This window comes from Gallus gallus, chromosome 24, assembly GCF_016699485.2.
Source record: "Gallus gallus isolate bGalGal1 chromosome 24, bGalGal1.mat.broiler.GRCg7b, whole genome shotgun sequence".
In the NCBI taxonomy this organism is placed as follows: domain Eukaryota; kingdom Metazoa; phylum Chordata; class Aves; order Galliformes; family Phasianidae; genus Gallus; species Gallus gallus.
This window is the reverse complement of record NC_052555.1, coordinates 2,478,738-2,491,195: the sequence shown is the minus strand read 5'-3', so window position 1 is coordinate 2,491,195 and position 12,458 is coordinate 2,478,738. Positions and strand designations below refer to the sequence as shown.

The following is a 12,458-nucleotide window of genomic DNA, read 5'->3' as shown; positions in this document are numbered from 1 at the left end:
ATGTGCTGATCCTCTGCATGTGTTTCATGCCTCCTCCCGCTTGGAGAAGTTGTGAGTCCTCCTGTCTGAGTGCGTTCTTCTTTCCTTTCTTATTATTATTTTCTTTGTTTTTACTTCTTCTTTTACTTTACTTATATATTTTCTCACTCCTGTTTTTCATTTATCTTCCTTTCTCCCCTCTCTTCCCGTGACTGTATTCCCCCCTTTCTCTCCGCTCCGGTCCTTTTCCCCCGTCCTCTCTCCTCTCCCGTCAGCATGGTGCAGTCCATGGTGTAGATGAGTTGTGTTGTCTGCAGACCTGCAGAAGGGCCCCCCTGCTCCGGTGTGCCCCCCGCTGTCACCAGCCCCCTCCTCCCTTATTTTGGCAGCAGTGGCCTGGCAACAGCTCTGGGGGAAGGGGCTGCAACTGCTGTGCCTCTCCAGCACCTCTTGCACTAAAGGATCTCAAACGGTACATGGTGGCATCCTGGGATGGAGGTGGCATTGGGCACTGCCTCAGAGCAAAGAGCACAAGACATCTCGAGGGGATCACACAAGGATTGAACTTGAGGTTGAGCCTCGTGTAGGCAGATGGAGCTCTTCATCCAAGGATGAGGGGTTGGAGGAGCCTGGCTGGGATGTGGTGGGCACTGGAGATGGCCAAGCAGATGCTCTGATATGTCCAAGCTATTCCTGGATATCACTGTCTTGACTCAAGGAGAAAAGAAGATGGGGAAGGGTGCGAGAGACCTCCAAGAGGTGACACATGCACCTGATGTCCTTGAAGATCACAGCTTGTGCTTTCACGTGGCTTCCCCCTGGTGGGTGAAAAAATACTAGTGATGCTTAAGGAGGCCTTCTCCCTTACATCTTCACTGCGTATTGGAAAGGTGTTTGAAGAAGACATAGCTGTGTGGTATTTGTTGGTTTGGATGACTTCGCCCATATCTACCCTTCCCTGTCCTGGGGTTGAGTACCTCGTCAGTCTTTCCAGGACCTCTTTCAGACCTTTGCTTGTTCAGAAGGGCTGTCCTTCGAAGACTTGAGGAAAAATTATGTGCTGAATGTTTTATGGCATCGCACAGGAGGTAACGTCTGGAAGTCCCATGTGTTTCTTGAAGCTTCTTTGCTTGGCTCCATCCTGAAGTCTGCAGAAGTTCACCCCCCCACTCTGAACCTCTCGTCTGTTGGTGCTCAGGATCCCTCGTGCATGGATGGCTGCCCAAAGTACAGACTCCGGGGGCAGGAAGGAAGAGGCTTTTGGCTGGACTTAAAATGCAAATTAATTCGATTGAGTCGGAGACCTTTGAAGAAGTAAAGGGTGGGTAGAGCAGATAAAATTTGGCTGGTGAGTAGCATCATTTTGTCCTCCACTGTATCTCTTCCTTGCCAGAGGTCAGACAGTATTTATAGTGACACACGGGTTCAGTGCGCTCGCTGTTTATGTTTGTGTGTATAAATACAAGCCCAATTAGGGAGAAGTAGCGGAAACGAACTTCAGGCAATTTCCTCATAATCCCTTGGTAAATCTGTCTCATTTTGTCAACATGCCACAGTCACTAGCATCTTCTTAGAAGAAAAAAGAATGGAAATAGCAAGAGGCTTTAACATACGGAGCTGTAATAGTATTAGCAAAGTTGTCTGGGCTGCGAGACAGAAAGACATGCTTGTGGGCAATGCAGTGATATCCAGGGCTTGGCACACGTGAGCCCCATGGCAATGGACTGGTACTGGAGTAGCTGAGGTTGCAATTGGCCAAGTACCTTTCTTGCTTAAGCTGCCTGTACGTCGGGGCTGTGGGAAGAAGGCATTTAAGCACAGCGACTCTACAAGCTTGTAAACGTCTTCCCTGAGAGGGAAGACTTGTTTGGATTCCTTCAGCAGGGCTACCAGCTTGTGTAATGAGATGCTTCATCTTCAGCTGATGCACTGCTCTGCTGGGAGCTGGAAGAGAGGATCTCCGGGAGCATCCACGCCTTGATGTCTCTGTTGCAATGGGAAACATGAAAGGGGCTTTTCTATCCCAGCCTTTGGGTTTCCGTTGCGTCTGCTGCGCCTCAGCTGCTTCATCGCATTATGCTGCGTTTTCCTTGGTGCTCTCCAATGCTAATAGCAAAAGCGAGCAGCTTTGTGATCACATGCATCTTCAAAAACAACCCCTTCTGTTCCCCAAGGTGGGAACAGCCTTGGGGCGCTCTTAGTGCCTCTCCAGCTGAAGTGTACACAGCTCCAGCAGCCGCTTGGGATCTCAGATGCGATGCGTTGCCCATGAGCTGCACTCCCACACTGGTATTTCATGGCACACATGGAGACTGGCAGAGGGGGAAAGCCTTGTGTGTGTGTGTGTGTGTGTGTGTGTGTGTGTGTGTGTGTGTGTGTGTGTGTGCGCGCGCACTGCTGGAGAGATCAGAAGCTCCAAATGGATCTCAGGCAGCATTGCACCTGTCCTCTTCCGTGCTGTTCCTGCTAGATGCCTGCAGTGTTTCTGTCATGGTGAATGGGTAACACCTCACTGACAGCCCCAGAATGGGGTGAAAGACTTTGGCTTAAAAATTTTGGTGACACGGAGTTGGACTCAATGATCCTTATGGGGCCAATGCAGGCTATTCTGTAATCTCATCAAGGTGATGCTCCGACCCATCCATCCTGCTGCCCTGTGGGGTGCTTGTGGGGTCCTGTCCGTCACAAAGGTCTCAGCACTCCTCACTCTGGTTTAGACGCTTTGCTTATATACACAGCTCACAGATCTCAAACCTGCTAGTATTTTCAGTTTTGGTGAATGGTGCAGTAGGTGGCATCCTTGCCTCAGTGCTCATTTGCCATTTGTCGCCTTCCTCATCTGCAGCAGTGTGTTAATGGGGAAGGCAGGAGTGCTTCTCCTCACTTGTGATCCTCACCATTTCCTATGCGTGTTTTTTCTGCGTACCTTATGTTTTGAGGCCGTCATGGTTATTTGCTGTTGGCCTCTTGGACTGGATAAGTGCAGTGAAATGGGAACAGAAGAAAAGCATCGTGTGTTTGGGTAGAAGTAAACATGCTGAGAAGACGGATTCACCATCCAGAAGTTCTCGTTCCCTTAACTGTGTGTGGGATGTGCCATGTACTCACTGCTGGAAACTGCACCGAGGAACAGCTTTGCTCCCACTGTCTGCTGGCAATAGCTCTGGAAGTACGACCAGCCCTGCCTGACCTCAGGGATGCTGGTGGGGACTGCAAGAGGGGACAGGATGGGCTGGCACTTGAGCCCTGCAACCATCACAGAAACCTGAAGATCCTGGAGCTGCTGTCTGTGCTGCCTATTGTGTTGCTGATTTGATGACGTGCTTTGGTCACTGAGTTAGGAGACCAGAAGAGTGCCATCCCATCCTTTGAAGGATGGGACAGGGTAAGAGCAGGCTCATGCCATTTCTGGGCACCTCACGTGCAGGCTGCTGTCATGTCTAAGGTTGATCCCAGGTCACCACTCATGGCCTTAGCTGCCTGAACTTACACTTCTGCTTCTGTGGTGTGAGGTTCATACAATTTGGAGAGATGTGAAACAAAGGGGAAAGAAAGGGGAATGCAGCAAATGGGGGGATGCTGTGATATGTTATAGGTGAGAGCTGGACCAGCTGTTCTCCAAAGGAAAAGGTTTTCTTCTACTGCCCTGCATTATAGCAGTCATATTTTTCAATCCTCGGATTGAAAAGTCCTTGGCAAAACAGGTACAGTGAAGGGAAATGGAGCACAAAGCCTTTGTGAAGGGGAGACAGCTCAACCTTGAGCAGATTCCTGTACAAAGGTTACCTGGGGACTAAGTCTGGGAAACTCTCTCTTACAACTACTGACTCTCCCACTGGAAAAATCCCATTACAAATCCCTTCCTTGCCCCCTGCAATGGAATCTTGTTGGTATTTTCATTTCAAGCTGTGGTGCGTCCTGTCCTGCGGGGCCAGAACATCCAGCTCCCAGCATCCCGGTGTGAAGGAGCAGAAGCTTCTGTGCCGTTACATTTGTTGTCGCTTCTAGCTGGGAGCAAGGTGCTGAACCCAGCAGTGCCCTTTGTGTCCCTGTCTGTTGTGCAGTCCCTGTTTTTTTGCCATGGGAGCCAGGCAGGATCCCTGCCTCCGTCCTGCTCGTTGCGCCGGTGTCACCCGCCCCGTGTTGCGCAGGTCTCGGTGCTGTCGTGCCGCTTCTGCGTGTCTCTTCCTCCCTCTCCATCCCAAGGGGTTTCCCACCACTTCCCAAAAATACCTTATCGGACATAGGATCTGCCCCGTCCTTTGTGTCTAGCAGTGCCGGTGTGGCAGGCAGGTGAGCCGGGTGCCGGCTGCGCTCTTTCTGTGCTGGGACTTTGCAATGCAGCTGAGCGGGAGGGGACGGGGACATGGACACATGGGGGTCTCCTGTCTCCTGCAGCAGCGTGCCCGGCCTGGGCTTTCTCACCTTTTCCTTCTCCATGGCAGAGCTGGCTGGGGTCAACCGTTCCCCGCCTGGGACGCCCCACAGCCCAAGCGTGACCCGGAGCCGCTGATGGCACGTGTCTGCTTTTCCTTTCTAGAAAACGTCCATCTCCGTCCTGGGACGCTGCTGCACCTGAGAGGCTCGAAGCTCTGAAATACCAGCGGATAAAGAAGCCCAAAAAGTCATCCAAGGGCTCCTCGAAATCCAGAAAACAATCCAGTGAGTGTGAGGACCCCACGATCCCCCAGCAGCGTCCCCCTATATTCCCATGGATTGCTTGGGCTGGTCTCTGAGCGCCTGCCCAGCTCATGCCTCTCAGCTGGATGGCTGCTTGCCCACGTGCTGTCTGCAGTCCTTCCCCTGCTTCCCAACCCCATTTGCTTTCCATCCTTTAACATCTGCCCGTTACCCATCTTCAGTGACTTTATTCACATTTTTATTTTTTTTTTAGGATTCTTTTATGTTGGTTCTTTTTCCCTGATGTCCAACCTGCTGCTTTGCATGCTGGAGCCCCCATCCTCACTCTTCCTCCTCCCTTCCCTCCACTCGAGGTGACTTTCCACATCCCTCTCTCCTTCCAGCAAATCTTTCCCCCTTCTATACCCCACATACATTGGGGTTTGGAGTGGTTTTGGGAGGAGGAACAGACTTGATATAAGCTCCGTTTTACAGCAGTGCTACAGGTGGGTTCCATAGCTCATCCCTCTGCCTTCTCTCCTCTGCAGATGGCTCTGCCTCCCAGGTTCAGCACCCTCCCAGCTCTCAGGTACTGTGGCCTGACGAGGCTGTCTGCCTCCGCAAGAAGAAGAGACACCCTCGTCAGGACCCCTTTGCCCGCCTCTCGGCGCTGAAGGACGACCTCTGCCACCGGCAGCTCCCCGAGGACCAGACAGCCATCCTCAACAGTGTGGACCACGACGACCCCAGCGGGCACGCCACTTTGCTTTAGCCTCATGCTGACCCAAGAGAAGGTTAAAAGGGAGAGGGTAGAGGGAGCTGAAACCTCGTCTGCGTGCACGCCGGGGTTGGGCAGCTGATGGCAAGGATGAGCTGAGGGAACCCGGGGTGGGTTGGGGTCTAGAGGGGGGGATGCCTGGGGCTTCTCAGATCTGCATCTCTCCCTTAGAGCTTCGGTGAGATGGGGAGGGGGTGTCACACCTCTTTTTCGGAGAGTTTTCAGATGTTAAAGGCATAGGCGGAGATTCTGACATCTGCTTCTGCTGGGTGCGTGTAGGTGGAAGTTGTGAGATTTAAGCAGTCGGCCCTGAATTGAAAGAAGGAATTACGTGACATGAGGTGTAATCGATTGACCAGGAACTAACAACCCAACTAGCTAACAGCTGGTAATCCCGTGAGTCTGATTATGGTAAAGTATGTCCAAACGGTCCCAGGAAAGCTGCAATTGTGAAATCTCCTTGCCTCTCCCTGCCCAGCCTCCCATTATGTGAAGATAACAGCAAGAACGTCACTGACATCTTTCCTTGCCTATCTCTGAAAGGGAAAACCAGAAAGACCCCAAGGCTTCACACCAGCCTGAGAAGTGATAAATCACAATTTCTCTGTGCATATGCATTTGAACCTTGTTAACATGTACCAAACCCTTTGCAAGCCCGCAGGTATGGGGCCGTTTGCATCCACGAGTGTTTTCCCCCGAAGTCTGGTTTGTGCCAGCTTTGACGAGGGTGGTTTTGATCAATTCTTCCTGACACTCCGTGTATCACTAGCATATGTTCCTCAGTGCTGTGCAGAAATGTGATTTCTTACTATGGTCATGTTTGTCATCTCTGTTCGTAACTGCAGAACGGGGGATGCCGCTGTAGGTGTGCGAGTGAGCAGGGTTTCACCGTGTGTTCCCAAAAGCCACCGTGGCCAACGTGACCCTGAGCCAGGGCAGCTGGAAAAGCCCAGCTCTGTGGGTCGCGATGGACGGCTGCTCCAAGCGCAAAGCTCAGCCCAGCATTTGGCATCATTTTGAAATGTGTTGCTGCTGGTTTCACTGCCCACCCCTTCTCCTTCCTGCTCCAGCCTGGCTGTGTAGGCGACCTGTGACACCTGCTTTGGGATTTATCCCTCTCTTTGCCCATCCGAGGAGACTCGCTGTTCCCCTCTTGGTAATGCTGTTCTAACTCTTCACCAGAATGTATTTCCTCTTCCTAGGGTAGGTTCCTTTGGCAATTGATGTTTCTCTGGGTTATGTAGGCCATTTCTCGGCAGGAAGGCTGCAGCCTGCTCCAAGAACACCGGGCTTCTCTTTCCTGCTCTGCCTCCACTGTCCAACTGCGTGGCCTTGGGCAAGTCACTGAACCTCTCTGTGCCTCAGTTCTCCCATCTGTAAAATGGGGATAAGTCATATTTAAGCACTTTTGTAAAGCATTTGGCTGCCCACGGGCAGCAAGTGCTACATATGTGCTGAGTGCTATTACTACCAAGTGATCCCTACCTTCAAGACACTTAGAGATTTTTTTTTTTTTATTTTAAGTGGTAAGATCAAACACTGCATCCAGGTTTGCACACTTCTTCCTCTCTAGCAAAGTGCTAAACCCGCCAGCCTGCCTGGGAATAAATACCAATGTCACGTGGATATTCTTGCTTTAAGCTGATTCAGGCTGTTAGGAAAAGAGAATCCAAGAGCCTGTAGGCATTGCCATTTGCATACAAAACTCTTGTTTATTCCCAGGTAGAATTGCTAAGAGATGCTCTGCAATCTTGCCTTTAATTGTGATTTGCCTTGGTTATTGCTCTTGCTGCTGGTTGAACCTCAAAGGGCTTTGATATTTGGAGAAACATGTGACCTCTCAGCTGCCCGGCCAGAGCGAAGGGTCGGGGCATGGCAGTGAGAACAAGCCAAGCTCCCAGGGAGGTTTTAGGTAGAAATCTGTTCATCAGCCTGCCTAGAAATTTCTATTTTTAAATGAAACTGTGCTTTGTCTTCCACCCAGATGTTCAGAAATGTGACAATGAAAGCAGAGCACGACGTCTTTTTCCAAATCTCTAAGCCCTGACTTAGGTTCGAACCACTTGACAGAATCCTCTAATCGATGATGAGATATTTTCAAGCTTTAACAACTTTCTTTAGGTGGTCTTCAAACCGTGAGCAAGTTTGTCTCGGGAAGGAGGGAGGGTTTCTTAGAGGTGCCTCTCTCTTCCATGCCATCAACCACCAGAGTGAGACTTCAACTTTGCTAACAGTATAACAGAGTATTTCTTTTATTTGAGTGTGTTTTAGGGCTTGACCTAGAATCCACTTGGATCTGAATTGATTTAATGCCATTCGCCTGCTTGGCAGTGGGACAAACTTGTGGGTGACTTCAGCTCGCTGGTGTGAGAGGAGCTGATGTCGGCCCCAGACCTTAGCCGATGTCGCAGTGGAGGAGGAAGCGGGCTTAGCCCCAGGGCTCACCTCCCTGCTGTCCCCAAGGCTGCCTGCTGGCACCGGCCCTGGCCACCCTCGCTGCACAGACCCTACAGGTGATGGTGACCGGGGATGCTCAGTGGTGTGGTGCCCTGTGGGGTGGGGGGTGTGGAGGCTCTGTGCCGGCTGGACCGCAGCTTGCTCGCTCTTCTTTTGGCTCTCGTTGCCTGGACCTCTCTAGCAGAAGGTTTCCTTGTTCATTTGAGCGCTTTCCAAGCTATTTAGTCTGCCTGTTTGCAAGGGCAAGGCAGTGTCTTTGGGCTCTCAAGGTTGGGGGACCGTGCCCCCATCCTGCTGCAAAGAGGAGGATCTGGAGTGCAGGAAGGTTGACGGAGTGCGCCATCTTGCTTGGTCAATCTTTTGAGAGTTTGTTTTCCTTTTTCAGGTGTTTTGAGCCGATGGGCCCTCTGCTTTTCATTGTCTTCGACCTTTAAAGGCTGGAGCTGCAGCCCTCTCTCTTTCAGCCGTGTACCTGCCACGCTGCTGCAGTGGGAAATCCCGCCGGGGCTCCTCATGGACGCGGCTCTTCCCTAAACCATCCCTACCTCCTTTCCCTGCTAGACCAAGTTACCTTCTGATAGACTCTTGCCACGTGCTGGGCCGTGCTTTGGCAGATGGGCTCGCCTCTTGCTTTGGCAACCTCCTCGCTTCTCCCAGCTCTCTGGTTTCCATGCCCTTCAGGGGTTTCTCTCCTCTGCTCCCGCGGACCTGGGACATCGAAGCTGTGTCAGATGATGCCAACCATTTTCCCCCATCCCATCCCTGTTTGAACTCCGTTTTTGTTTTGATGGTTTGCAAACACGGCTGCTGCTGCTGCTGCTTTTCTTTTTTTCTTTTATGCTGCAAAATATATCTTGATTTTTTTTATCTTTCTGGGCCAAACTCTCTTATTTTGTAAGCTTGTCCTAGGGTAGATGGTTCTTGCTTTATTGGTAAACATAAGATCCGTTCCTCCTTGCACAGTGCAAATGCGATGTGTTTCATTAGGTCTCCTGCAAAGAGCTGAGCTGTGGTCGAAGAAACATCTCTAAATCACGAGCTGTGATGAGGACACAAGCTGAATGTGTCCATGCAGTGAACCCCAGTTTTTGGGGTCCTGGTGCTGCAGGTGGATGAGAGTGCTGCAGCTCCGTGCTTCAGTTTCACATGGGCTCTGCAGCCAGGCCGTGGGGCTGGAGGAGCACTGAGGCTGCTGCAGGTTTATTTTGAGAGCATCAGGAAGTGAGAAATGGGCAGGATTCAGCTGCCCCAAGCTGGGGAGGGGATAATGCAGAGAGGTGTATGTACAAGGGCGTTGTGTAGATCTGGTTTTGGTGGGCACCAGGCTGTTGTTCCTGCGTGCGTTTCCTTGTCAGCTCATCCATGCATGGAGGCTGGAGGTAGCTGTGTTTGTGGTGGTGTTTTGCTGGGCAGCTCTGCGGACTGCAGGGAACGGCTCGCTGACTTGTGCATGGCAGTGGTGCTCAGTAAGGTGAGTTGTGCATGTTACATGGTCTGCTTGGAGCACGGGGCTGGCAGCTGGGAGTCACTGCTGTTCCCAGCTCTGCCAATGGCTTCCTCTGAGCCTGCAGGCAAGTTGCTTTAGCATTCTGCCTCCGTTTCCCCATCGCTATAAGGGGAATAACAGCAATGCCGTACCTACCTCCAGGGATGCTGAGGGCCCAGGGCTTGTGGTCAGCACTCCAGCAAATCTCTCAGCAGGGCTGGGTCATGGCTGATGGCATCAGGCCGTGACATATGCCTTAACGCTGCACATCTCTTGCAGTCTGTGTTAGGACAGAATCTGCTTGGTGGTTTGGTTTCTCCTCCTCCTTAAGGCAGCGATGTAGAATTTGGTTTTCTTTGAGTTTTGGGTTGGTTTCCCCACGTGCTTTCGGCTGTAGTTCTTGGCTCAGGGTGTTCTTCAGAGAGCTGAGGCTGGAAGGCTCACAGTCTGATGGCAGCGATTCCTCCACGGCCCACTTGGGCTCACTGCAGAGCTGCTGCTTTTTGTGGAAGGGAACATTTTCAGGGAGCCAGCATAAAGAGCGATGTACATATGAGATATAAATACATAGAGAAGTGTAGGATGAGGGTAGATATGTATGCAGAAGTCCGGTATATTTGCATGTAAAGGGTATGTTTGTCTATAGTGGGAGTGTTTAGAGCCATGGCAGAGGGGGAGGGGATTGGGATGGGCAAAGCCAGGCAGAGTCTGGGGAGGATTTGGGAATGGATGGGCACAGGGCACCTCTCTGCCTGACCTTCATGCATCTCCATCCCTGCTACACAGGACCTGGTTGTCCTTTTTTTCACTTTTTTCAATGGTGCTCCTCCTTCCAATTTTTTTGTTTGCTGCGTTCATTGTATGTGACTCATCACTGGACCATGGGAGTGGGAAGGTAGGAGTGAAGGGCCTCTTACCTGCATGCAGGGCACGGGAGTGGAAAGGAGCATCACATTGCCTCATCTTCTGTGTCACTGCAGGCGTTCAAAGAGGAAGCAGCACATGCAGAACCCCTTATCTAAAATCCCCGTAGGTGCTGTTCTCTGGTTACTTGGGTTAAAGCATTTTGCTTTGCGTCTGTTCTTTCCAGAAGAGCATGAGTCAGAAGAGATGAAAGAGATGTGGCTAAATGGGTTGAGAACTGCCATGCTCAGGCTGTCCTAGAGGTACTGGCTCCACATGACAGGGTGTTCTGCCTCCCCCCTGGGTGCCATGTGGCACATAGTCTTTTTTTAAACTCATTAGCAGGACTTTTGGGATAAGGGAATTCATCCACCAAAGGCATTGTTGGAGGTACCTTAACAGTGGCTCTGATGCACTGTAGCATTGCTGCTTCGTGCATCAAACCAAGAGCCCTTTGCAGAGCACAAAGCAAGGCTGGTCCTGCTGTAGGGGTGCAGGCAGCAATGACATGGCCCAAAACTGCGGATGTGCAGTGGCTGAGTTTGGGCTGGATGCTCACTGCTCTCCAGGGAGTCCATCACAGCACTGCTTGGGCACGGGGTACCCTTATAAAGGGACACTGACTCCTGTTCTCACCCTTCAGCTTAGTTTCTGGTTTCTTTTGCTGGACTTCCTTTTGCCTGTCTTTGCAGAGGGTGAGAGGCTGTGCTGAATCTGTAGGGGAAACACACGAGCCAAGTACTACTGGAGGTCTAAGGAAGCAGTGATGGTGTGATGTGGCAACAGTTGTGTGTGCAAGAGAAGAAAGCTGAACGTCATTTCCATTAGTATATGTGTCCCCTTTGTCACTGCCACGTGGCAAGGACTGGTGCACAGCTCCTGGTTCCTTGGAGAGGCCAGAGAAGGGACCCTGCTCCCTTCTGCAAGTGACTGGGATGAGTCAGGACCACCCGGCGCAGTATTTCTCTATTTAAGTGTGTTTCCATCTGGCAAGCCTGTGCTGTCTGAACTGTCTGTCCCTTGTCATTGCTTGGCACTGGATGTCTCACCCAGCAGTGCAGGGTAACCTCAGGACATGTGCCGACAAGCATCCCGAATCCCCAGGGCTCTGGGCGTTTTTTGATACGTGCATGGATGGAAGAAGGACCATATATGGGGAGGGGGGTGGGTAAAAGAGAAGGGGGGGCAGATGGGTTGGTCCAGGCTTAGGGGTTTTGGATATTGCAAGCATGTACTGTAGTGGTAGGTAAGGATTTTTATACTGGTTTCAATGGGGCACAGAGGGGCTGGCATCCTTTTTTTTGCACTGGATGGAGCAGGAGGGCTCACGATGTCCCCCTGCGAGGCTGGGGGCTCTGGGGACAACAGGCATGGGGAAGGGGCTGCTGGCACACACATGGACAGCATCCAGCCCCTCATTGCCATGGGGAGGAGGAGTGTTTGCCCAGGATATTTTGCTTTACCATCGAAATACCGGTTTCTCTCCTGGGGAGAGTTTTGTTCCAGTTCTCTCGAGGTTACAGGTGACCAAGAGGACTGCCTGGGGCTGCCCAGCATCCTGGGGCAGCTCCGTCCTGTGCTCCCAAAGCCCCTCTGATTTCTATCCCCCCCCCCCCACACCCAGCACTAAAAGAAAAAGAACATGACCAGACATGAGCCCCAGTATCTCTATCTAAAGAAACGATATTGGTGTACCGAAACTGCGTTGTACATAAAATTATACAAATATATATTTACTTTCTATTTTAGAAGGGGAAGGGGGGGGAAAATAAATATTTAAGGTAATTCCTTAGTACTAGGTGTCAGAAACTTCTGTGCAGCATGAGAGAGGCTGTCAGAGGTGGGGAGAGTCTGAACAGCGGGAGCAGAGCGAGTATTTTTACATTATATTGCGCTTAGGCTTCTCTGCTTCTCCATCCACCTATAAATAGACAAAAAAAAATCTATATATACAAATATATATATAAAATATATATATATCTAAGCCACATAGCTGTTTTATTTTTGTAACCATGCCTAGTGCTGAGCAATACGGTGGTGAGGGGGACGGGGCTGGCAGGGGCTCGTGCTCCGCTTCGGCTCCATCCTGCATCCTTGGCCATCGCTGCTGCTCGCTGCCGCCTTGCTGCTTGAGTAGGAAGAGTGGGGAAAAATAGGAGCGGGGTATGGGGCTGCACGGGGAGCCCCGGCTGCTGCCAGCTAGATTTGTACCGTGGCAAGGTGATGGTGCCCGTG

At 51.3% G+C, this 12,458-nt stretch overlaps 1 protein-coding gene across 2 annotated transcripts in view; it reads left to right on the top strand.

The window, feature by feature from the left end:
* IGSF9B (immunoglobulin superfamily member 9B) overlaps window positions 1-12,154 on the top strand; it is a 44,589-nt gene extending 32,435 nt beyond the window's left edge. For both annotated transcript variants that reach the window (XM_425796.8, XM_004948000.5), the window contains exons 19-20: window positions 4,520-4,641; window positions 5,148-12,154. In XM_425796.8, the coding sequence (XP_425796.4) occupies window positions 4,520-4,641; window positions 5,148-5,371 (346 nt within the window). In that variant the 3' untranslated portion in view covers window positions 5,372-12,154. The remainder of the gene's footprint in view (window positions 1-4,519; window positions 4,642-5,147) is intronic.
* Window positions 12,155-12,458: the final 304 nt, after the last annotated feature.